Here is a 23,346-nt window from a genome sequence, read left to right on the forward strand (position 1 = left end):
ATATTGATGTGTGGACATTGTTTATTCCAAACTATGCGTAAAGAACATCTTACCACCTGGCCCTGGCTTATAGGAAAAAGCCACTACAATTACTGAGAAATTAGGGCTCAGACATAACCCCAACCATAATGTGACAAATTCCTCTTTAGTGATTTTCCCTCACATAGTGGGACCACTGGTATTAAAATGAATGTGATCAATTGGAACGGTCAACGAATGTAGAAAAGGTAAAAGAGCCTTACAGTTAAAAGAGTCAATAACAGTTTGATACAGATATCGTCAGTCAGTCAACTTGAGAACGCACATGTGCATCAGCTGAACCAGCCTGAAAATGTTTGTGTGTGTGTGTGTGTGTGAGATTGACAACAATGGTAAAATAAATTGTGCTTCTTTAGCTCAAAGTCAGCTGCTAATTTAAAATGTTAATTGATTGTAAACCTGAACAATTTTTTTTGTGGAGATTTTGGACTTTCCCCTTACAAGCAGATAGAAGTTGTAATTTTATGCCATTTGTTTACATAAATAATAGTTGCCGCCATTGTCAATATGTAACCGTGCGTTTAGACCAGAGGCGGCGAGAGCGTCAAAATTCGCTCTGGCTGCCCTGCCAACAACGCTATCGAAAATTAATGGAAGCTCTGACGTATTTGAAATAGGCGGCAACGTTCGTTGAGAATGCTTGGTTTCGTGAACTATATTTAAAGGGGCCACAAAACATCCAGACATGTCGACCGGTATCTTTTTGACGACATATCACAAGTAGCGTATATTCTCATGAAATATTTGAATATATTATTATATAATATTATATAAACCATAATATCCACTTCACCAACTCACCCGGCACACCAACATTTTCAGACACCTTTGTCCACACATCATTTTTTTATTTTATTTATATCCCTGGAAGCAAACGGGGACAGATCTAATATTACGGGGAAACCCACCATGCAATAATCCGTTTTTCCTCAATTTTGTCTTCGGAACTAATGATTGGTGGGAACCAAAGTTTACACGGTTGTGTTCTCTAGACTTCGCCAGAGCGGAGCACTTCTATACGCCAATAGGTTGCTGCCGAACTGCGTCAAAGCTCATTAACATAATGTTGGCTGCACTTGAACTTTCCTCTGAAGAATGGCCGAAAATCCCCAAATCCATAAAATACAGTACTCTGACTGTATGCAATTTCGGATGCAGGGAATTTATTTTATATTCCAATATTTGAGTAACACCCTGTATACGAAGAAGCTTTCATCTGGTCAGTTTTTGAAGGCAGCATGTGTTTAGTGTATGCAAATATGGTATGTAGTGCTTCAAAACTTAAAGCCTCAAACATTAAAATCTATATGCAGACAAAAATGTATAATCTTTTCAATATCCAATTATTATATAATCGAATCTTCTGTGGCATGGACAGTTGCTTCCAATTTAGAGCATTCCAAACAGGTCACTTCAGTTATAAATAAAGGTAAATGATAAACGGTCTGCACTTAAATAGCACTTTTTTTAACCTTAACGGTATTCAAAGCGCTTTACACTGTGACACATTCACCCATTCATACACACAATCATACACCAATGGCGGCAGAGCTGCCATGCAAGGCGCTAGCCTGCCATTGGGAGCAACTTGGGGTTCAGTGTCTTGCCCAAGGACACTTCGGCATGTGGAGTTTGGACTGGGAATTGAACTGCCAACCCTGCGTTCAGCAGCTGACCCGCTCTACCAACTGAGCCACACAGCCACCCAGTTAGCATGTAGGCACTTCACTAGTTTTTTGGAACAGGGGTATTTTGAATGAATAGTGCATAGCTTTTGAACTGACAACCTCAAATCAAACAAAATAGACTTTTATTGTGCCAAATATTGAAATCTGCTATATGCAGTCAAATGCAAATGTAGTGTAAAGTCTTTACATACAGATTTTAAAACAACTTGCAGTGTCATCATGATACAGGGCAAATACAGAAAACACACAACGTCTGATCAGTAATACTGATTTGTACCTTATGGAATAAACCTGTGGAATGTCATCCAAAGTCGTTATTAACATAATAAAAGCAAAATAAACAGGCACTGGAAAACGAGTGTAATAGTAGTAATAGTAGTATATTGCCATAGGAATAAAATGACAGTATATGGTGAGGTCCTCCGTTAACTTTCTCAAGTGAACATGAGACTCTCTTTAAACTACAGGAAATCTCTATAAGTGTTACAAACAAAATTACATTCGTGATATTGGGCCCCTCTGCCTCGAATCAGTTTTAGAAACACAACTAGTTTTCGTGAAGCAGCGGGCACCATCACATGGGCAGGTCAACACTGTTATGGCGTGTTTTCCTGGAGGTACCATCGTAACGGGGCAGCGCTTTCTGTAGGCTCGACATGGCAGCCGTGCGCTCCACGTCAATGACCGCATAAAGCTCTGTCCTGCGTGTGGGTGTATGTGGCAGTGAAGTGGGCGTCTTTGGGGTCTGTGGGCTGCTTGAGCTCTCGGGTTTGGTCTGCACCTCGATATAGTTCAGTCTGTGTGACTCGAGACCCGTCCTGTGGAAATCAAAGTTAAAGAATGTCGGGGCAGATCGATCCCGCCAGCGGGCCGACTCCACCTTGTTGGCACTGAGCGGGGCTGTAAAGTTTTCTGTGTTGATGTAGTAGTGAGTGGGGTCAGGGCTGTAGTGCTGGTGGTTGTGGAAGCCGTTGATTGGTTGCGACTTGAGATCCACGGGCTCATCACTTTCTTCATCATCTGATCCACCCTTTGGGTGCTCTCGCAACGGAGGCAGCGCAGGTAGATTTTCGTAGTCCAGTAACACCGTTCTCCGCTGGGCGGAGTTGTTGATGTTGGCGTCAGGAGTAAGTGGTGGCTGCCGAGCTCGACGCCGCGAGAGAGCCGAGAGCGAACCGTTGGAATTCTCCGGAGCTGTCGAGACTCCAGTAGAGGTGTCGTCAGGCCGACTGATTTCAAGCTCCCCACTGCCTGCTTTTTGTGAAAAAAATGTGCCATTAGAGTTGTAGGTGGAGTCTGCCCCAACACACTGCAGTCCAGACATTGAAGCCTCGCGCTGTCTCTGTCTCTGCACGGGGGTTGGGCCTAGCACGAACCGAACGCCTTCAGGTTCCAGCTGAACTCTGGGGCCTGGGTCAGGAGCCTCCTCAGGCATGGCATCTTCTGCATCAGGTAATGACACACTCGGGTCTGTAGAATTGTCTACAACACTTTGGCTGTGCTGTTCAAGCAGGCCGGTGGTGTTCACATATGTGTGACCCTGAGGAGGCATTGCACAGAAGACATGCTTGAGTGACTATTGTGTTCAAACAGTGATGTAAATTGTCATATTCAGGTGATTCATCATATATTGCCACTTGAACTTTCAAATCAAACACTCTTTTAAAAAACATTCTTCACACTTACTAGTTGATGTATTTAATGTTTAATCTACTAACTATCTCCAATAGTGGATATACAGTGCATTCAGACCCCTTAATTTGTTTAAGTCAATCTTAAAGCTTTAGCAGCCTTATGCTCAAATGCTTTATTTTTTTTTTACATCAATCTACAATCTAAATCCCATAATGGCAAAGCAAGAATCAGATTTTTGATAACTTTGCAAATTTATTCAAAAGAAAAAAAATGAAATAATCACACTGACGTAAGTATTCAGACCCTTTGCTATGACACTTGAAATTTAGCTCAGGTGCATCCCATTTCTCTGGATCATCTTTGAGATGTTTCTACACTTTAACTAGAGTCCATCTGTGGCAAATTAAATTGATTGAACATGATTTGGAAAGGCACAAACCTGTCTATAGAAGGGCACAGCTGAAAATGCATATCAGAGCAAAAACCAAGCCATGAGGTCAAAGGAACTGCCTGCAGAGCTCAGAAACAGGGTTGGGTTGAGGAACAGATCTCAGGAAGGCTAAACATTTTTAAAACAATATTTTTTGGCTGCATTTAAGGTTCTCAAGAGCACATTGGCCTCCATAATTCTTAAATGGTAGTTTGGATCAACCGGGACTCTTCCTAGAGCTGACCGCCTGCCCAAACTGAGCAATCAGGGGAGATGGACCTTGGTAAGAGAGGTGACCAAGAACCCGATGGTCACTCTGGTTGAGCTCCAGAGATCATGTGTGGAAATGGGAGAAACTTGCAGGAGGACAACAATCACTGCAACACTCCACCAATCTGGGCTTTAAGGCAGAGTGGCCAGACATAGATGAAAGCCCACTTGGAATTTTCAAAAGCGCACCTAAAGGACTCTCAGACTGTGAGAAACAAGATTCTCTGGTCTGATTAAATGATGACTGAACTGTTTGGCCTCAATACCAAGCATCGTGTCTGGAGGAAACCAGGCACTGCTCATCACCTGTGCAATACCATCCCAACGGTGAAGCATGGTGGTGGTAGCATCATGCTGTGGGGTGTTTTCAGTAGCAGGGACTGGGGTACTGGTCAGGGATGAAGTAAAGCTGAACGCAGCAAAATACAAATATATCCTTTATGAAAACCTGGTCCAGAGCACTCAGGACCTCAGACTGGGCCAAAGGTTCACATTCCAACAGGACAAAGCATACAACTAAAACAATGCAAGAGTGGCTTAGGGACAACTCTGTGAATGTCCTTGAGTGGCCCAGCCAGAGCCCAGACTTGAACCCAATCGAACATCTCTGGACCTGAAAATGGCTGTCCACCAACAGTCCGCATCCAACCTGAGCTTGAGAGGATCTGGAGAGAAGAATGGCCAAAAATCCCCAAATCCAGGTGTGCAAAGCTTGTTGCATCATACCCAAAAAGACTTGAGGCTGTAATCGCTGTCAAAGGTGCTTCAACTAAGTACTGAGTTAAAGGTCTGTATACTTGTCAATGTGATATTTCAGGTTTTTCTTTTTAATACATTTGCAAAGTTATCAAAAATCTGATTCTTGCTTTGCCATTATGGGATATGGAGTGTAGATTGATGTGAAAAAAAATATATATTTAAAACATTTTAGCATAAGACTGCAACATAACAAAATGTGAAGAAAAACAAATGAAGGGTCTGAATACTTTCTGAATGCACTGTCATTCAGTGCTTTTTGCCATTTTGTCTGAACTATCATGATATATTGTCATTTGCACACTTTCATTTAGCATTCATTCTGTGGTGGAAAATACATTTTTAACATTTTTAGAATACAAATGCAGACGGTCATGCTAGAGCTAGTTTCATATTATGTATTTTACACAATAAAATAAAATTTTCACTTTTGCATGCTTATAATTAATGCAAAAAAAGGAGAAATCTTTAAAAAAAATCTAGGTTAAAACACATCAAGTTTGTAGAAATATAATCTTTGAGTCCATTTTGGTTTCACACATTTCTGAAAAACATACTTTTTCACACACATGCAGATCTTCTTTCATTTGTTTTATTTTTATGTATGAGACAAGACAATGAAATGTCTGTCTGTCTACATGTAGGATACACCACATGACTGATTTGGTGAACAAAAGTTTTTCATATCATAATAAAAGATTATTCTGCACTACTCATGCCAACATTTAAAAAAAAATAATAATTTGAACTCAGTCCCTGAAAACATGTTCATCATAGAAGAGGTCTATTCAAGTACTTGTTCTGTGTGAATTGCATTTTCACTATTTTTTATAATTCAAAAAGTGTGTTACGTTATTGACCCACATAATAAAACCACAGTATTGTCCTTCACAAATGATATTTACTTAGTTTACTACCCATTACTTGTCACATAATTTACCTAAAGCATACTTTTCAGACACTGTGGTGTTCTTGGTAACCAAGAAAAATAAATAAATAAATAAAGTTGTGCCAAAAATGTTGGTCATGGTTGAAATGACGTCACAACTGAGGGACATGTGTATAAAACTATATATAAATCAACTTCACACATTATTGAAATGTTTTTTTTTATTTCTCTCTTTGTTCATTATCATAGTTTTGTAAAATGTAAAAAAAATATATATATATATATTATTATAACAATTATTAATTATTAAGATTGAAAGTCTAGGTCCGTTACAAGTGTAAAACAATAAATAAGGCCATCTATGAACAGTAGCCAAAATAAATGATTGTAGGCATGGATAAAAGTTTCCCAGAAAATGTATGTTTTAATAAAAAGCAACCCCTGATACATAAAAGTGGCCGTAGTTGAAGAAACACCCAATTCACAAATATTGATATACACTTACTCTTACAGCCTCATCTGCAACTAAGAGAGGGTGTGTGGACTCCTCGCCCAATGAGGGCAGACAAGTGCTCCCCACAGACGGATGCCTACTGGAGGGGTGAGACGAAGCGTCCCCTAAAGAGGGATACCGCAAGCTTCCATTGAGTAAAGAAGGGAGGATGTTGCCAGGAGCTAAAAAAAATACAAAATAATAAAAAATAAAATAAAAACGAAAGAATAAACACTCGTAAAAATTAACTACCCAATGAAACCTTTGAATACTTCTATCTGAAAACCAAATGAATGGTTACAAGCAAACACGATATGCAAGTGTACAGGATCACGTTCACAATGCACCATTCAACACCATCATACCATTTTTTCCTGGGCCACAAATGGTCATCCATATGCTCGAAGATGGTTTATTACTTATTGTAATGAATTATAACAATTAATTAACTGCATTTTACTTTGACATTCTTTTTGTCATCAAATAAGCATCGGGAACCTTTTGAATTGAATAGAATTTTTTACTTTAAAGGAATGTTCCGGGTTTAACACAATTTGAGCTCAATCGACAGCATTTGTGGCATAATGTCGATTACCACAAAAATCGTTTTCGACTCGTCTCTCAAATCTTTAAAAAAAACTTACAATGGAAGTGAATGGGGCTAATTTTTGGAAGATTTAAACAGAGAAATTTAAAGCTTATAATTTTATAAAAGCACTTACATTCATTCTTCTGTCAAAACTCATGTATTATTTGAGCGTTAAAGTTGTTTAAATTATAATTTTTACAGACATTTTAGGGGTTTAGGGTGTGTTGACATTATATCGTCATGGTAACAAAGCTGTAAACTTAGCTATAACTTTACATTTAAAAGGTTAGTAGGTGATTTTATCACACTAGAATCATGTTTGCACACACTTTTGAGAATTTTAATGTTAAAAATTGTCCCCATTCACTTCTATTGTAAGTGCCTCACTGTAAACATCAATTTTGTTTTTTTAAGAAAATTACTTTTATGCTAATCAACATTATGCCACAAATTCTGTCGATTGAGCTCAACTTGAATTGAACCCGGGAATATTCCTTTACGGTCCTAAGTTAAATCAAACTAAACTCAACTGAATTTAAATAACACCTTATTATAAAATATGTATTATACACAATATACTATAATATTGTGACTGTACCCATGCACAGACCACTTTACTGAGATGGGACTGTGCTCATGAAGAGTTTTGTTTCAAACTCCATATCAGATATTGTTTTCCTTTCATCAGGCTTCACATAATCATATAATTCAAATAATCTACAGAAATATCTGGAGGCAAAAGAGGTAAGTTTATTTCCTAATATCAAACATCATTTGAACAGAACATATTAGACGGGAGTAAAAAAAACTTGTCCAGACTTTAAGGAGAGAGCTCTTTTTCACCCCGAGAACAGGCACGTTTAATGCAGAAATAACACAAACGAAAGAAAATCAGACGGGTTTGGAACAACATGAGGGTAAGTTTTAATGTATGAATGAACCATTACTTAAATGTGTGAATGGGGTGTAGACTCACTGGTAGGTGTGTGCGGTGTGAAGGGCAGGTCTGCTTCAGCTGGTGAGAGGTTGGGTTCAAACACCGGTTCCTCCACCACACTGATACTGTTGTTGTGCATGATGTCCTGCAGCATGTTGAAGATCTCTTCTGCGCGGGGACACTTGAAGGCAAAGATCCCTGCAGACAGTGAGCACATGTGGTTACAAACACATGCTACTCTGCTCTGACAGTTGACAAACACCAAAAGTGCACACTAATGCTCTGTTCCAAAAACTAGCGTGCTGTCTAAAGAGGTGACAATTGAAAGCCAAGGGAACATGTCGTTACAACTCACGCAATCTCGTCAATAGGCTGAACAACAGAATTTATTACATGGCTCTCTAGAAACTCGATTCAGATTGGTAATATCAAACCGGTCATGTGGGTATTTCTAGTCATCTCTACTAAATACTCTCCACAAGTATGACAATGAAATACTTTCAACTCAAATCTATGTTTCATGTCCATATATTTATTTGTTAAGTAGTTTTGTAATAAGCTTGATAGTGAGCAGTCAGATGGTCATCTTCACAATATAAAACACAAACAGAACTCCGACCAAAATGTGTGCATGCTAGGGATGTGCAGAACTTCTTCAGAATACTTAATCTATTCCAACAGCCAAATCAACACTAAATTCTGCTGAAAAAGGCTACTGATCTGTGACATGCTTGCCTTATGATCACTGAACATTAAGTACAGACACACATTCACCTTTTTGTGAATACAGGTTAATTTATTGAACACTTGAAAGAATAATGCAGAATCAATAGAGCAACCCTAAAGCTGCCTTGTCACTGCATCCGACAGACCAGAACTTATTCATTTCCAATGGATGGAGTCACACAGGGGCCGCATGAGGTTCCGACCGTCTCTGGATGCAAAATTTTCGGATCTTATCTGAGCCTCAAGCTGCGTTCACACTGCCAGCTACTTTGTCGCTGCATGTCACCAGTAGCTGGCGGTTAGGTCGCTAGTGATGTGTATGGAGAGTCTAAACAGCACTGTGTCTTTACAATTAATATTATTATTAAAACATTAGGATCACATGAGCTCTACCATCTTCTTTCTGTCGCTCCCAAAAGTTGTTCTTAATTTGCATAAAGTTAAACATTTCTCCACTTTGTTGTGTCGCTGGACACGCCCACATCCGTTCACCAAAGGTCGCCGTCACTCGTGTTGCCGGAAGTCGCTGGCTCTCATTGAAAATGAACGAGATGAGGTAGTTCTCACTGCGTTCAAATATTTCAACTCATGCGACTATAGAGTATGACAGATGTTCGGTTTAAAACATTAAACAATAACTCTTATAAAAAATGCTCTTTAATAGAATATGGGTCTCCTTTGTTGTGCACTTTGTAGGGACATCATAAAATATTGATATACAGTGAGGAAAATAAGTATTTGAACACCCTGCTATTTTGCAAGTTCTCCCACTTAGAAATCATGGAGGGGTCTGAAATTGTCATCGTAGGTGCATGTCCACTGTGAGAGACATAATCTAAAAACAAAATCCAGAAATCACAATGTATGATTTTTTAACTATTTATTTGTATGATACAGCTGCAAATAAGTATTTGAACACCTGAGAAAATCAATGTTAATATTTGGTACAGTAGCCTTTGTTTGCTATTACAGAGGTCAAACGTTTCCTGTAGTTTTTCACCAGGTTTGCACACACTGCAGGAGGGATTTTGGCCCACTCCTCCACACAGATCTTCTCTAGATCAGTCAGGTTTCTGGGCTGTCGCTGAGAAACACGGAGTTTGAGCTCCCTCCAAAGATTCTCTATTGGGTTTAGGTCTGGAGACTGGCTAGGCCACCAGAACCTTGATATGCTTCTTACAGAGCCACTCCTTGGTTATCCTGGCTGTGTGCTTCGGGTCATTGTCATGTTGGAAGACCCAGCCTCGACCCATCTTCAATGCTCTAACTGAGGGAAGGAGGTTGTTCCCCAAAATCTCGCAATACATGGCCCCGGTCATCCTCTCCTTAATACAGTGCAGTCAGCCCTGTCCCATGTGCAGAAAAACACCCCCAAAGCATGATGCTACCACCCCCTGCTTCACAGTAGGGATGGTGTTCTTGGGATGGTACTCATCATTCTTCTTCCTCCAAACACGGTTAGTGGAATTATGACCAAAAAGTTCTATTTTGGTCTCATCTGACCACATGACTTTCTCCCATGACTCCTCTGGATCATCCAAATGGTCATTGGCAAACTTAAGACGGGCCTTGACATGTGCTGGTTTAAGCAGGGGAACCTTCCGTGCCATGCATGATTTCAAACCATGACGTCTTAGTGTATTACCAACAGTAACCTTGGAAACGGTGGTCCCAGCTCTTTTCAGGTCATTGACCAGCTCCTCCCCTGTAGTTCTGGGCTGATTTCTCACCTTTCTTAGGATCATTGAGACCACACGAGGTGAGATCTTGCATGGAGCCCCAGTCCGAGGGAGATTGACAGTCATGTTTAGCTTCTTCCATTTTCTAATGATTGCTCCAACAGTGGACCTTTTTTCACCAAGCTGCTTGGCAATTTCCCAGTAGCCCTTTCCAGCCTTGTGGAGGTGTACAATTTTGTCTCTAGTGTCTTTGGACAGCTCTTTGGTCTTGGTCATGTTAGTAGTTGGATTCTTACTGATTGTATGGGGTGGACAGGTGTCTTTATGCAGCTAACGACCTCAAACAGGTGCATCTAATTTAGGATAATAAATGGAGTGGAGGTGGACATTTTAAAGGCAGACTAACAGGTCTTTGAGGGTCAGAATTCTAGCTGATAGACAGGTGTTCAAATACTTATTTGCAGCTGTATCATACAAATAAATAGTTAAAAAATCATACATTGTGATTTCTGGATTTTGTTTTTAGATTATGTCTCTCACAGTGGACATGAACCTACGATGACAATTTTAGACCCCTCCATGTTTTCTAAGTGGGAGAACTTGCAAAATAGCAGGGTGTTCAAATACTTATTTTCCTCACTGTATCGCTTATTGATCTGTACTTTATTTTATCGATTCATTTTTGAGGAATCAATACATTAACATTAGTCGACATTTCAATTAGAAGCCTAATTTCTGTACTTCCCAATTTACTGTCAGTTGGCTTTCTGTTTAATGTAGTCTAGCATAATAACATTGGGAGACAAAGGGGTGATATATACAGCGGTGTGCAGCCACCTTTAATTTATACTTCCACTCACACTTTACCAAAGTTGTGTTGAGAAATTTTATTGAAAAGATAAAGACTTTTGTGCAACGAGCAATGAGATGATAATCGGGAAAATATTCTGATTGTTGATGCGTGAAAAAGGCATTAATCCCAAGCCTTGTGCTTTACACGTGGCTTGTAGGTTACTGACTATGTAGAGCATTGCACATCAGTCCTTTGTGATAGATTCCCTTGGCAGTTAGGATGCTGCCATAAAAGGCAGCTGGCTTATGTAGGCAGCAAGGGAGCTCACTAGGTTTTTGGAACAGAGTCTTTCAAATGTTGATACTTGGCAAATAATATTCAGAATAAGACACACGATGATGGATACATAAAAACACACACAACACAATACAACAGTAATTTGGCATTATTCTGATCCCTAAACAGGGATGCCAGTGTTTACTGCTACTGTTAGGAGCTGCAGTGATGCATCTAACTGTTAGGCGCACAGCAAGCCATACTTACCTGATCAAGTATGCATACTCTCTCATGCTCATCCTTGTGAAAGCATGGGTTCAAAGTTAACATTCTTGCATTAATCACTGCAGACGTCTTCAAAGTGAAGACTCTTACCAACTATACATGTCTAAACAGCCAATTATTCCCACCCACAAATAAAAATTAAATACTGGTTTATGGTGGTTCTGCTTAAACGGTGTCTGCATTTTATTCTGGTGTTTAAATTTTTATAATTGAAGAACTTACAAATATGAAGAGTTTGGAAGATCATGAGTTTTTGCCTTTACCTTGACCCGTCTGGCAGCGCCGGCCGCTCTCAAACGAGAAGAGATTTGAATCATAGCCATAACGACGCAGGCAGAGGTAAGGCCACTTGACAGCATCACATTTGCGTGTCCGCAGGACTAGTTCGTCCTCCGTCAGCTCCATGATTCCTGCTCCCAACTCATTCCCATCATCATCTACATTCACCACCTGAACACAGCAAAACAGTGTTGTAAACAATATTACTGAGAAAAATATTCACTTACAAAGTGTTTTTGATGCTGTCAACAATAACAAAGACGAGACAAAAAGTATGCATCATGAAGATCGTAAAACGATTTTAATAAAAACAAACTGTTGATGAAAATACAGGGACTAAAAATGGTTCAAGGAACAAAACTGAAAACGAACATAACCGAAAAAAGTGATTTTCAATTGTTCCAGAGTGAAAACGTTATTTATAAATGCTGATAACCGGTTAAATTTGTTCCGACAATTTTTTTTCACGAAACCAAAGGCTGAAGGGTTTATCACAGGAAATCTTTGGAACTACACCACTTCATATTGCCCAAAAAAATGAAACGTGCTTTGATCCTGAAGGAAACTACTGCATCACACTTTTTTTGGCCTTATTGCCCATTGTGGATGTCGCATTCTGTGAATGAAAACCTTTTTAACAACTATGTTTAATTATTACATATACATGTACTGCTAATCCAGAAACAAGGAAAACATTATTAGAGGTAAAAAGTACATTTCTCAGTTGTGTTGAAGTCTTCACTGAATTATTGTTAGATATGATGCATTAATACAGATTTGATGCTGCCGGATTTTGACCCTGAAGCCGATCTGTAATAAAATTATACTTAACTGTTAATTAATTGTATGCTTGTTGTGATTTCTATGCTGATAAATCCATCATTTAGGAAAAAATGTAATTGCTTATTTTCACTTTCAATTTGGTGAGGCAATTGGGCTTGTTTTTCAAGACCAAGTCACTTGTTTCTCTTGCGAGAGATCTGGTAACACTGCAATTGGTATTAGCACAGCATACTGTTATTTTTAAAAGAACGTTATTAACTGTTCTTTTATTTTGTTCTACCCAGTTACCATTTGGAAAGGTGGCAGCAGAACTTCTGAACCGGACCGAAAAAAATACTGTTTTTGCGCAGTATGATCTGAAATGAAAAATATTTTTTTAGTCAAATTTAATAATGCTGTACGAAATTAACAGTTCACCAACAGAGGAAAAGGATTTTAGAAGAAACTTCTAGAAATAATGAATTCATCTAATCCAATAATCCAGTATGTTGTGGATTTCCCCGCTTGAGCTGCATGACCAGAAAATTGAATATGACATGACAAAATATAGACTAAACTTAAATATCTTACCAAAGAAAAGCCTCACAATCCAATATATAAATACTGACCTTAAATTTACTCTGGTGATTGTCAGGGATCGATTCTTTATCTGGACAGCTAAAACAGCTTCCCATGGCTTCTTCAGAGGACCATTTGATACCTAAGTCAAACATTTATCATTGGACAATTAAGGCGCCTGCATACTTCCTAAGAAATCAAGAGCAAACAGGTGTTACTTCAGAACAAAATCTGGCCAAAAAGAAGTGTTGAGTTTGTTTTGGTGGTTCGTAACAGCTCGCAAGTGCGAACTTTCAGGAAAACTTCTAACCTGCTGCTAAACAACATCTGACTGCCATTGGTCCATGTCAATGGTAGGTGTGACCTGGAGCTCCACCTTCTTTGAGGCCGAGAACTCACGGTCAACATGAACACACATTAGCGAGGTGGTTTAAACTTACCAACATCTGTTTAATGGCGTACAGACATTTTCCAAGACTATATCATTTGATTTTTTTTTAATTCGTCTGCAAAAGGAATTAAATCTCCTCAAATACTCTTAAGTGTCCATTCACTCTTGTTTTATATGCTGCTTCACTCATGTTCTGTCTGCAGCCGAAAGCCATTCACACATTAATTCACATATGCACTTCTAATCATACTTTTGTCTGTATTCTACCCGTTAACACTCTTTTATACATCTATCTTTGCAGTAGTGTCAGTGTCACCATAAATTACAATAACAGAGGGTAACCGCACATATTAGTTTGTGTGAGCAGAATTCACACTTGATCAGATTCAAAGTGTAAACAAGACAATTTACACGTTATCTACTGCATGTATATAACTCTATAAATGATCATCGAGCTTCTTTTACTGATCATTGATAACACATCTTAATGTCTTAATGTTGATGTTTTACATGTAGTCTTGAGCATCCTCATATTATGTTATGTCTCTAAACGCCTCCCACAGCAGAGTGGCCAGTGTCTGAATGTTCACAAACAGTATGTCGTTGCTCAGCTGTTTCGAACGAAGATGCTCTTGTCCTTAAGTGTGCTGGGGCCTTAAGGCTTTTAATTTGTTTCTTAAACATCTCCTCATACAATTTATTCATTTATCTTTTTATTTGCACAGCTTTAGTGTAATAGTGAAATTGTTATTGCCAAAGTTTCAATTTTGTTGAAATATAAATGTGTCCACCACCTCACTATAATTTAGTGGGAAATTTTTTTCAAATACCAAGTATGTTTTAAAAAAAGGTGTTTCACTGCTTAATTTTTTAAGAAATCATAATAAAAGATTATTCTGCTCTGCTAATACCAACATTTCTTTTCTCAAGAGTTTCAGCTTTTAATTACATTTTGTTTTTTGTGTCTGGACGGTTACACCACATGACAATTTTGACAGTAGCTCTAGAAAAGTCATAAAAACAAAAACTTTGGACTCAACTTTGGAGTAATTGAAAACATATTCATCATATTGAGGGGTGTATTCAAGTCATTGTTTTGTGTGAATTAAATGTTTTATGTATTTATGAATAACTTGATAGATCCTGATCAAAAAACAAAAAAAAAAAGCGAGGGTCATGTCATTGACCCATTACTTAGTGACATTTTTTTATATGATGAAATGAGAGTTCTTACCCAGATCCAGCCACCAGGGTTCCTGGTTCATTCCCCAGCCCAAAGCAAACAGTCATTCTCTGAATGTAGAATGTCTATATGGATGTGACAGTCTGAAGCAACTCTATTATCTGTTAAAGCATAAGCCAAATATGATGCATGTCATAACACCATCTTACTGTACTCTCATGAAACAAGGTCCCTAAAACACATGAATTGATCAATGCTAAAAGAAGGAAGTGTATAAACAGCATCTGTATAATGACAGAGATTCTAAAAGACATAAATGAGAGTTGATGAGTTCGAGGTCAAGTTCAGCTCTGTGCATGAGGTCAATGTAAAAGTCCATGAAAAGCCTCTGTACTGAGGATGAGGCAAGATATCTTAATGGATCAAATGTTTGGAAAATTAAACATTCCTGGAATATTTTCACACAACACCCCTCCCCTCTCACATTGAAACTCATATTTCACCAAACCGAATCTCCTTTTGACAGCCTATGAAAGTATTTCAACCTGCTGTACTTTTAAGAAGGCCTTCGTGCATTTTGATGCTGCTTTTAGAGTAAACAAACGCAAAACATCATTACTTAAACAAATCAAAACTATAACTCGTAAACCCGGATTCTATTTTAATTCACACAGTGAAACTGACCAAATCTGAGCACTGAAATAAAGTTGAATCACTACTTTCTTTTTAAACAAGTGAAAGCCGTTTCATTTAAATAGCCTCAATTCAACTAACCACTGTTTAGATCTCTGGTCAACACTTTTTAAAGGCATAATTTCAGTATTTAATCATATTTGCATCTCTTCATATTGCTCACACAACTAATAAGTTCACGTCATATATGAAAATCTCCCATTAAATACATGAATACTTACGTGAAGGTCATAATCAGTCGAGGTGAGTGTTTTCATCGCTTAATAGTCCACATTATTATCGCACGTATATCTGTTTAACTTAATGAGTTAGTCACTAGCTCAACTAGCTAACTAGCACAGATCCGCCCGAGCGCCAAAATAACTTCTACTCTTTCACTCAGATCAACTCAAACTAACCCTGCAAAACACACTGTAACCGTCCTATGTCAGACATGGTGTTTTAAAACCGATAAGCATGTTAAAGAAACTAGTTTAAAGCGGATTTGAATGTTATTTGTGGGTTTGTTTTGTCGCTCGCTTGTGGGTCAGTTTGTGCTAGCGTTAGCATCGAGGTAGCGTGTAACTGCGCATGCGCGCGTAGGAGTCATTTTACGTGTGTGACGTTCAGCAAGTGCCAGAGACTGTGCGCAGAATGGACGGTCTGCACTGGATCAAAACTGTTGTTTGATGTAAAATTTAAACATTTCCCAGACAACGTTCAGGAAAGTTCAATATACCGTTAATTTTGTCCTGCTCACGTTTTGATTTGCAGATCCCTTGTGACTGATGTTTGTCACACGAACGAAAAATAATCTTAACTGCATATTATTATAAATATATTAATGTATAAAAAATTGTAACAGACTTACAGACAAAAGTTTGGAATAATTTACACATTTTGCTGTTTCGGAAGGACATTCATACTTTAATTCACCAAAGTGGCATGCAACTGATTACAAATTATAGTCAGGATATTACTGATGTAAAAAAGAACACCATCAATGCTATACAGTGCTTGAAAAGATTTCATAAAAAGGTATACACTACAGTCTTCAAAGACAAAGGGCAACTGTCTCTAACAAGGACAAAAAGAGATGTGGAAGACCAGATGTACAACTAAACAAGAGGATAAGTACATCAGAGTCTCTAGTTTGAGAAATAGACGCCTCACATGTCCTCCGCTGACAGCTTCATTGAATTCTACCCGCTCAACACCAGTTTCATGTACATTATTCCAAACTTTTGGCCACCAGTGTATATTAAATATGAACTATATTTTTTCCACGTATTTCACATTAGGCGCAACTTCTGAACTGGAACTGGGGGTAGTGTATGGATTTGTTGTGCTTGTAAAAGAAAATAGTGTTTTATTACAAATGATTATTTAAATTGATCAATAATTACTGTAAAGACCCAAAGATGTCATTGGCTCGTATAGGGCACTTTTCACAGATTTTCCAACAATAGCTCAACACCTCAAACTTTAATTCTTCCATACAGAATACTAATTTCTAATCATTTACCACTCAATCTTTGAATGTTTTTATTTTTTTTACATTCTAACCTTTTCTTCTTATTTGCCAGTTGCAGATGTGGCTTTTTCTTTGAAAGTCTGCCTAAAATGCCAACATCCCTGAGTCTACTCTTCTCTGGTGCAGATAAAACTGTTTGGCATGTACTGTTCATTGAACTGCCTGTTTAGGACCTGTGAGGGGTCTGTTTCTCAAACTAGAGATTCTGATATATCAAGTATACTTGTCTTCTTGTTGTCGTGCTTCTGGTCCGTCCATTCCTATCTCTGTCCCAGTTAGATCCAGTTTGATTTCTTCTTTCAAGACAGTAGTGCATGAATTGCCTTCATCTGTTAAAAAAACAACAGATTTATGAATTTCTAGAGAGATTTGTTTCTTCTTATTCATTAAAAAAATAAAATGATTGACTTGCAGTTGTAAAGTGACTTGCAAGAACTGTGATGTACATACTTAATTGTGTCATAACTCTTTTCAACTGTTCAAAAATAATTAATAAAATAAAGTTTCTTGATTACCAAATAAGAACATTTGAATAATACTGGATTATGTGACTCATTGTTTTCTTAGTAGACTGAAGTAATGACTGTGAAAAATGGGGCTTTGACATCACGGGTAAAAATACATTTTAAACAGTAATTTTAATCAGTAAAAATAATGTTCAGCATTATTCATTTTGTTATTAATTAATTGAATGCATCCAAGGTGCAGAGAAGCATCAATTTCTTTCAAGAACAAAATCTCTTCCAAACATTTAGGAGAAGAACATAATGGCACTAAAGATGGCAATTGTCAGATATTGATTAGCTGTGCTGCTCTTAATTTTGATATTTCTTCTCATAATTTCAAGAACAACATATGAGATTTAATTAATCAGAACTGTTTTGAGGTCAGTTGATCTCATTTTGTGTCATTGGAAGATAGTAGCATAGTCTGTGACATTCTGTTATGTTAGATATTTAAGTTTTTATGTCTATTTGTTGATGGGGGATTTGTGAACACTGTAATGCATTTTGTGGAGTGAAAAATATTGTTTTAATTTTGAAGGAAATGGTAAAGTTAGACCCTTGGGATAAGATGTCCCTCTCAGAAATGTGGCATGTTGTTTCAGGTGTTATTTATTTGAATAATTATTGTAAGTTATGGGGTTATTGTTGAATAATTCCAGTGTTAAATGCACGTTTTAAACATCTTCTCTATGCATTATAAACTACATTTTAATTAAGTGGAATTCAAACTGAATTCATAATATTTCTATTATGACATCCCCTCAATTAAAAATATGGGTATCTAAATATGTACAGTAGCCTTTATATTCATAGGCCTGCACAGTATATAATTATTTAGTATATAATAAAATAAGTTTACCATTCATATGAATCTCATGGTCCTGTTATTTGATTTGTAATTATTCACTTTCAGTTCAATACTTCATCTACTTATATATTTGTGAAAATACCTAAATGCATAAAATATTTAATTAAGTTTTTAACATTTAATGATGAACATATATTATTAAGCTTACTATAACATGAATTTTATACATTCTGTAAGAATATTGTAACACACAGGACATGTTTACGCTGTGGTCAAATCAAATATCTATATGTTCAAATTATTAAAATATTATATCATTATACCTATATCAATATTATTGAAACAGCGACGCTTCATAAACCTTAATTTCATCAAATAAACTTTGCTTAATGTTCAGCTTTTTAATATTTATTTAATTTAAAATGTTTGTCAGTATAGTAGACGACCTAAAACTGTCAAACCTGTTAGCATGATTTTGCATGGTAAACATCTGACCCTAACCCTAACCCTAACCCTAACCCTAACCCTACGTAATAAAAACATGTTATTATATATATATAAATTCACATACAGTACAGTCTCACATATAGACTATATTTAAATTTTGTCTGACCAAGAATGTATTTAATTGCTAATAGGTACATTTGGTTAATTTGATCAAATATTATTAATTATATGCTTATACAAATATATGAACACAATTTATAAAGCACCTTTGTTGAACAGAAAAAATACCCATGATTCAGTGCGTGCCTTTGAGTCACGTGACAGTGATTTTAAAGCGGAAATGCCAGTCAGCTCCTCACAGACTCACGGGAGATAAAAGGTACGAATAAACATATTTTTATCATTATCATAAGCAGTTGACCCTCTGAATGATGCATTATTAATCTGTACATTGTTTTGGTTTTGTTCTTGACGGGTTTCTGATTAATGTGTCATTTGTGACGCATGAAAGATGTGCGGCTAGTCAAACAGCGACAGTATTTACGCTTCACGCGACATTCAACTGAACATTAAAAACGATTGTAAATAATGAATAATGATTAGAAACGGTTAATGACTTGAGAAATGATGCTGTTTAACTCTAGTGCCAAGAATTAATGCGATGTCGTAATGAACCGATCTCGTTGTAAACTGTTTCATGTTTGTACTTGTTATTTTTAGGTTATTACTGATTGTTGATGTCTGGTTAGCAGTAGCAATGACTGACTAACGTCAATTTCTTAGCGTGACAGCCATATATTTCATCATGATATTAGAAGCCATGTATTCACTCCTTACTGATGTCAACTGTTAACTGTTCATAGTTTAACTCTTTGGGTAAAATAACCATGTAGCTATAAACTATAGTGTGTGTATGTGGGTGTGCGCGCTCTTGCTTCAACTGAAAGATCTCTGTGTGTTTGTGTATGCTCCAGTACACTCAGTAAACACATTATATGCCTCTATCTTATTATAGCCAATCACTGAGATTTACAGTAGCTGAGTGAATTTTGGCACTGAATTACCCTAACTGTGTTATGACTGTGTTATAAATGCGTGTGTATCCGTGTTTCAGGGATAGATTTAATGTGATGTGTTGCGATGATGGCATCTGCCAGTGTGTCTCAGTCTGCCAGCGTTCAGGCCACAGAGAAATCCCAGTTGACCTTGAAGGGTAAGTATCCCAGTCTCATCTCATACAGATCATCTTTCAGTAGCCCTGTCTCAGCATCACATCTGTGAACATCGCGTGTGTGATTGATTCATCCTGACCTTATCAGTTTGATTTGATGTATTAGCTGGAATGACTGTCAGAGCTTCATGTGTTATTGCAGTGTGCTGAGTGTCCTCTAGAGGGGGATGTGCACTGCATAATAACTGCGATATCAGCTGTGTTCATGGCAGGACACATTCACTTGCATTTGCTGAATGTCCAAGAGCACATTAAACGGAAACATGAGATGACTGCAGTTTGTAGGAATTCAAATAAGACAATAAATGCTTGCGTTAGTTTTATAGTCTGACATACTGAAGTTGTTATATATATATGTGTGTGTGTGTGTGTGATTGTACAGGATGAACATTTTAATTAAACAAAACCTGCTTTATGTAAAGTACACTTAATTTTGTGTATATTACTGAAGAGCAGAGCAATCTGAATGCTGCAGTTGAAACTGATGAAAATATTCTATTTAAGCTAGACAGCCTTCTTAATAAACAAATAAACTTACACTGATTTGGGATTTATTAATATCAGTATGCACTTTCATACTGTTTTATTATTGAAATGTGTTTATGAATCTTGAAACAAGCATTTGATTGTCTTGAAGTTGCTTAGAAGTTAATGATAAGCTGATGTATCAGCCACATATATTTATCGGTTAGTTATTGACCAAATGAAAACCATCAGTATATCGGTCATAATCATGAAAATGCAGAAATAAAAAAAAAACAGATGTATTATTTATCGTTAATTATATAAAGGCTTTTGTATACAATGCAATACAATTAAAAGGCATTGTCTAAAGTGTATAACCCTTTTCTTTTAGTGTATATAAAGAAATGCCTGCACAAGTAAATGAAATGCGAAAAATGAAATGCGAAAATGTTTATAATTTCAATCATGCTTGTTATGAATTTGCAATGTCATAATTTATGATATGTGTTCTGTTGTAAAAAAGTGTAAAACAAAAAATAACATAATTCTCAAGCAAGTTTTGGTATCAGCCAAAACTTTTGTGCATTTTGTTTGTATTCAGTGTACTTTATATAAAGCAGGTTTTGTTTAATTAAAATGTTCATCCTGTACAATCACACACACACACACACACATATATATATAACAACTTCAGTATGTCAGACTATAAAACTAACGCAAGCATTTATTGTCTTATCTGAATTCCTACAAACTGCAGTCATCTCATGTTTCCGTTTAATGTGCTCTTGGACATTCAGGTGAATAATAACAGTGAATATTGACTCGGTTGTACAAATAGCCCTGCTGGTTATGGTCTTTTCACTACTATTCCTTGACATTTTTTCTGATTTGCTCAAACAATGGCTCAAAATAATCTCCAGACAGAGCCGTACATACGTGACTTCACCCCATTTTGATTTTCGCAACTGTTGAAGAGTTACACTACGGCAAAATTGATGATGTCAACATAAAAATGAGGCTGTAGTTCGGGAACGCTTTGTCCTATCGAAATTAAACTTAGTATTCTTCATCAGAACCATGATCTGAAGGTACATGTAAACTTGTGACAGCACCAACTATGGATCAAGAAATGTAAAAAATGGCTATTTTGGCCCAGAACATTTGAACCATATTTACTAAAATGATAAGCTCGGTGTCTATAGATTCCTTGTGTCATGAGGTTTTCAAGAACACATCCTTCCCATGTAAGCTATACTGCTTCTCGGCTATATTGATTTCTATTAAAAAGTTATATATAATATCTTTTTAAAGCATTGTTAAATCTCACGTCAACTGAGTGGCAGATTGTGTAAGTTTCTGCACTATAGTTTCACGTTTTGTGGGTTCGATCCCCACCTGTGCATGTCGTGCAGTAGAAATTTCTGTAGTTCTGGAGATTTTTGTATTATGGTCACTGAATGGTTGCTGGAATGTTCCCCAATCAAATGTAGACTTTTGTTTGAAATGTTACATGAATACGAAATTGGCTATTGTGACTGCTGTGATTATTCTGTGCTTGGCATGTCCCTTTGGTGACTGTCAATGTTGTGGTGTGCTGTAGTGGACAACAGCAATGTGAATGTCAGACTTTTTCCATCTGAAATGTGGTCTTCCAGCAAACAAAAATCCAGAGAAAAACAGATTTTAAATAATAATAAAAAAATAGTACAAACACTTGATTGCATAAATCTGCACACCCTTTCATAATGGGGACTCTAGCTACTTTCACAGTTAACCAATCACATTCTAAATCATGCCTGTAGGTAAATAGCATACATCTGCCATCAATGAAAGTTATTCTGATTCAACCCAGATTAAAGTCAACTTTTTTTTTTTTTTTTAATTATTCAACAATGATCATAAACATATACAATCATGCCCAAGGCAATTCATATACATTTAAATACAATTTGTTGAGGATAAAATACACAAAAAAGCCTCAGGCTTATTTCCATTGTGGTCCTCTACATGCATAAAATGAACAAACAGTTCCAGTGGGAATAAAATAAAAAAATTTAAAAAAAAAAAGCAACTCACACCTTACAAATTCTTATGTGATCCTAATTGGAAAGCCATTTTTTTTTTTTTTTTGCTGTAGGATTTGCTTGAATGTTTGGGGTTGCATCCTACTGGGAGAGCCGTGGTCCGCAAAGAGTTGCCATAGATACTGCGAGAGCTAATTGTTTAAAAATACCAATCAGGAGAGGGATATAAAAGAATATTGAAAGCCCTGGATGTAACGTGGATCACTGTCAAAACCATCATCAATAAGTGGAGAAAATGCGGCACCACAAAAACATTGCAAAGATCCTCCAAAGTTGATGAGAGGACAAGGAGAAAACTTATCAGGGAGGCTACCGATAGGCCAACAGCAGCACTGAACAAGCTACAGGAATTTCTGGCAGGTACCGGTCACTCCTTGCATGACTACCATCTCTCGTATTCTGCACATATGTGGGCCATCGGTTAGGGTGGCAAGATGGAAACCCTTTCTTACAAAAAGATACATCCATGCCTGTCTAAATTATGCCAAAAGATTCATTTAGTCACCCCCAAACCATGTGGGAAAATGTGCTGACGAGACAAAGTTTGAACTTTTCGGCCTAAATTGTAAAAGATATGTTTAGTGCAAAGCCAATAAAGCTCAACATCCAAGGAACACCATACCGACTTTGAAGCATGGTGGTGGTAGTATCATGATATGGGGCTTCTTCTCTTCAGCTGGGTCAGGAGCTCTTGTCAAGATAGATGGGATAATAAATATGGCCTCGGACAGAAAGATGAAGAGAAATTTTACATTCTAACATGACAATGACCCAAAGCACACATCCAAGTCGACCAAGGCTTCAGAAAAGGGAAATCAAAATCTTGGAACGGCCTAGTTCGAGCCTAGTGTTCAATCCCATCGAAAACCTGTGGAATGACCTAAAGAGAGCTGTACACAGGAGATCCCCTCGCAATTTGA

The 23,346-nt window shown here is 37.3% G+C and overlaps 2 protein-coding genes across 6 annotated transcripts in view; one reads left to right on the top strand and one right to left on the bottom strand.

Moving 5' to 3' along the window:
- Nucleotides 1–1,852: 1,852 nt before the first annotated feature.
- Nucleotides 1,853–15,919, bottom strand: frs2b (fibroblast growth factor receptor substrate 2b). 2 transcript variants are annotated; one of them, XM_052122458.1, is made up of 7 exons: nt 15,594–15,919; nt 14,731–14,840; nt 13,156–13,247; nt 11,749–11,935; nt 7,766–7,924; nt 6,213–6,382; nt 1,853–3,267 (listed from the first exon to the last, which is right to left on the bottom strand). In XM_052122458.1, the coding sequence occupies exons 2-7, from the start codon at nt 14,759–14,761 to the stop codon at nt 2,302–2,304; spliced, it is 1,605 nt and encodes a 534-aa protein (XP_051978418.1). In that variant the 5' UTR covers nt 14,762–14,840; nt 15,594–15,919; the 3' UTR covers nt 1,853–2,301. The 2 variants fall into 2 exon arrangements, with proteins under 2 accessions (XP_051978418.1, XP_051978420.1); XM_052122460.1 differs by lacking the exons at nt 13,156–13,247; nt 15,594–15,919 and having other exon boundaries at nt 14,731–14,837.
- Nucleotides 15,920–18,952: 3,033 nt separating this feature from the next.
- LOC127640065 (NEDD4-like E3 ubiquitin-protein ligase WWP2) overlaps nt 18,953–23,346 on the top strand; it is a 63,263-nt gene continuing 58,869 nt past the window's right edge. For all 4 annotated transcript variants that reach the window (XM_052122444.1, XM_052122445.1, XM_052122446.1 and 1 more), the window contains exons 1-2: nt 18,953–19,025; nt 19,761–19,859. In XM_052122444.1, the coding sequence (XP_051978404.1) occupies nt 19,787–19,859 (73 nt within the window). In that variant the 5' untranslated portion in view covers nt 18,953–19,025; nt 19,761–19,786. The remainder of the gene's footprint in view (nt 19,026–19,760; nt 19,860–23,346) is intronic.

The sequence above is a fragment of the Xyrauchen texanus genome, chromosome 49, assembly GCF_025860055.1.
Source record: "Xyrauchen texanus isolate HMW12.3.18 chromosome 49, RBS_HiC_50CHRs, whole genome shotgun sequence".
Taxonomy (NCBI): Eukaryota; Metazoa; Chordata; class Actinopteri; order Cypriniformes; family Catostomidae; genus Xyrauchen; species Xyrauchen texanus.

Excerpts from the sequence above, each read along its gene's own strand:
- frs2b (XM_052122458.1), bottom strand. The coding sequence starts at position 14,761 with ATGAACCAGGAACCCTGGTGGCTGGATCTGG. Across the intron at positions 13,248-14,730 it reads ACCCTGGTGGCTGGATCTGG|GTATCAAATGGTCCTCTGAA; the intron begins GTAAGAACTCTC and ends TGTTTGACTTAG. Across the intron at positions 6,383-7,765 it reads CACACCGCACACACCTACCA|CTCCTGGCAACATCCTCCCT; the intron begins GTGAGTCTACAC and ends TATTTTTTTTAG.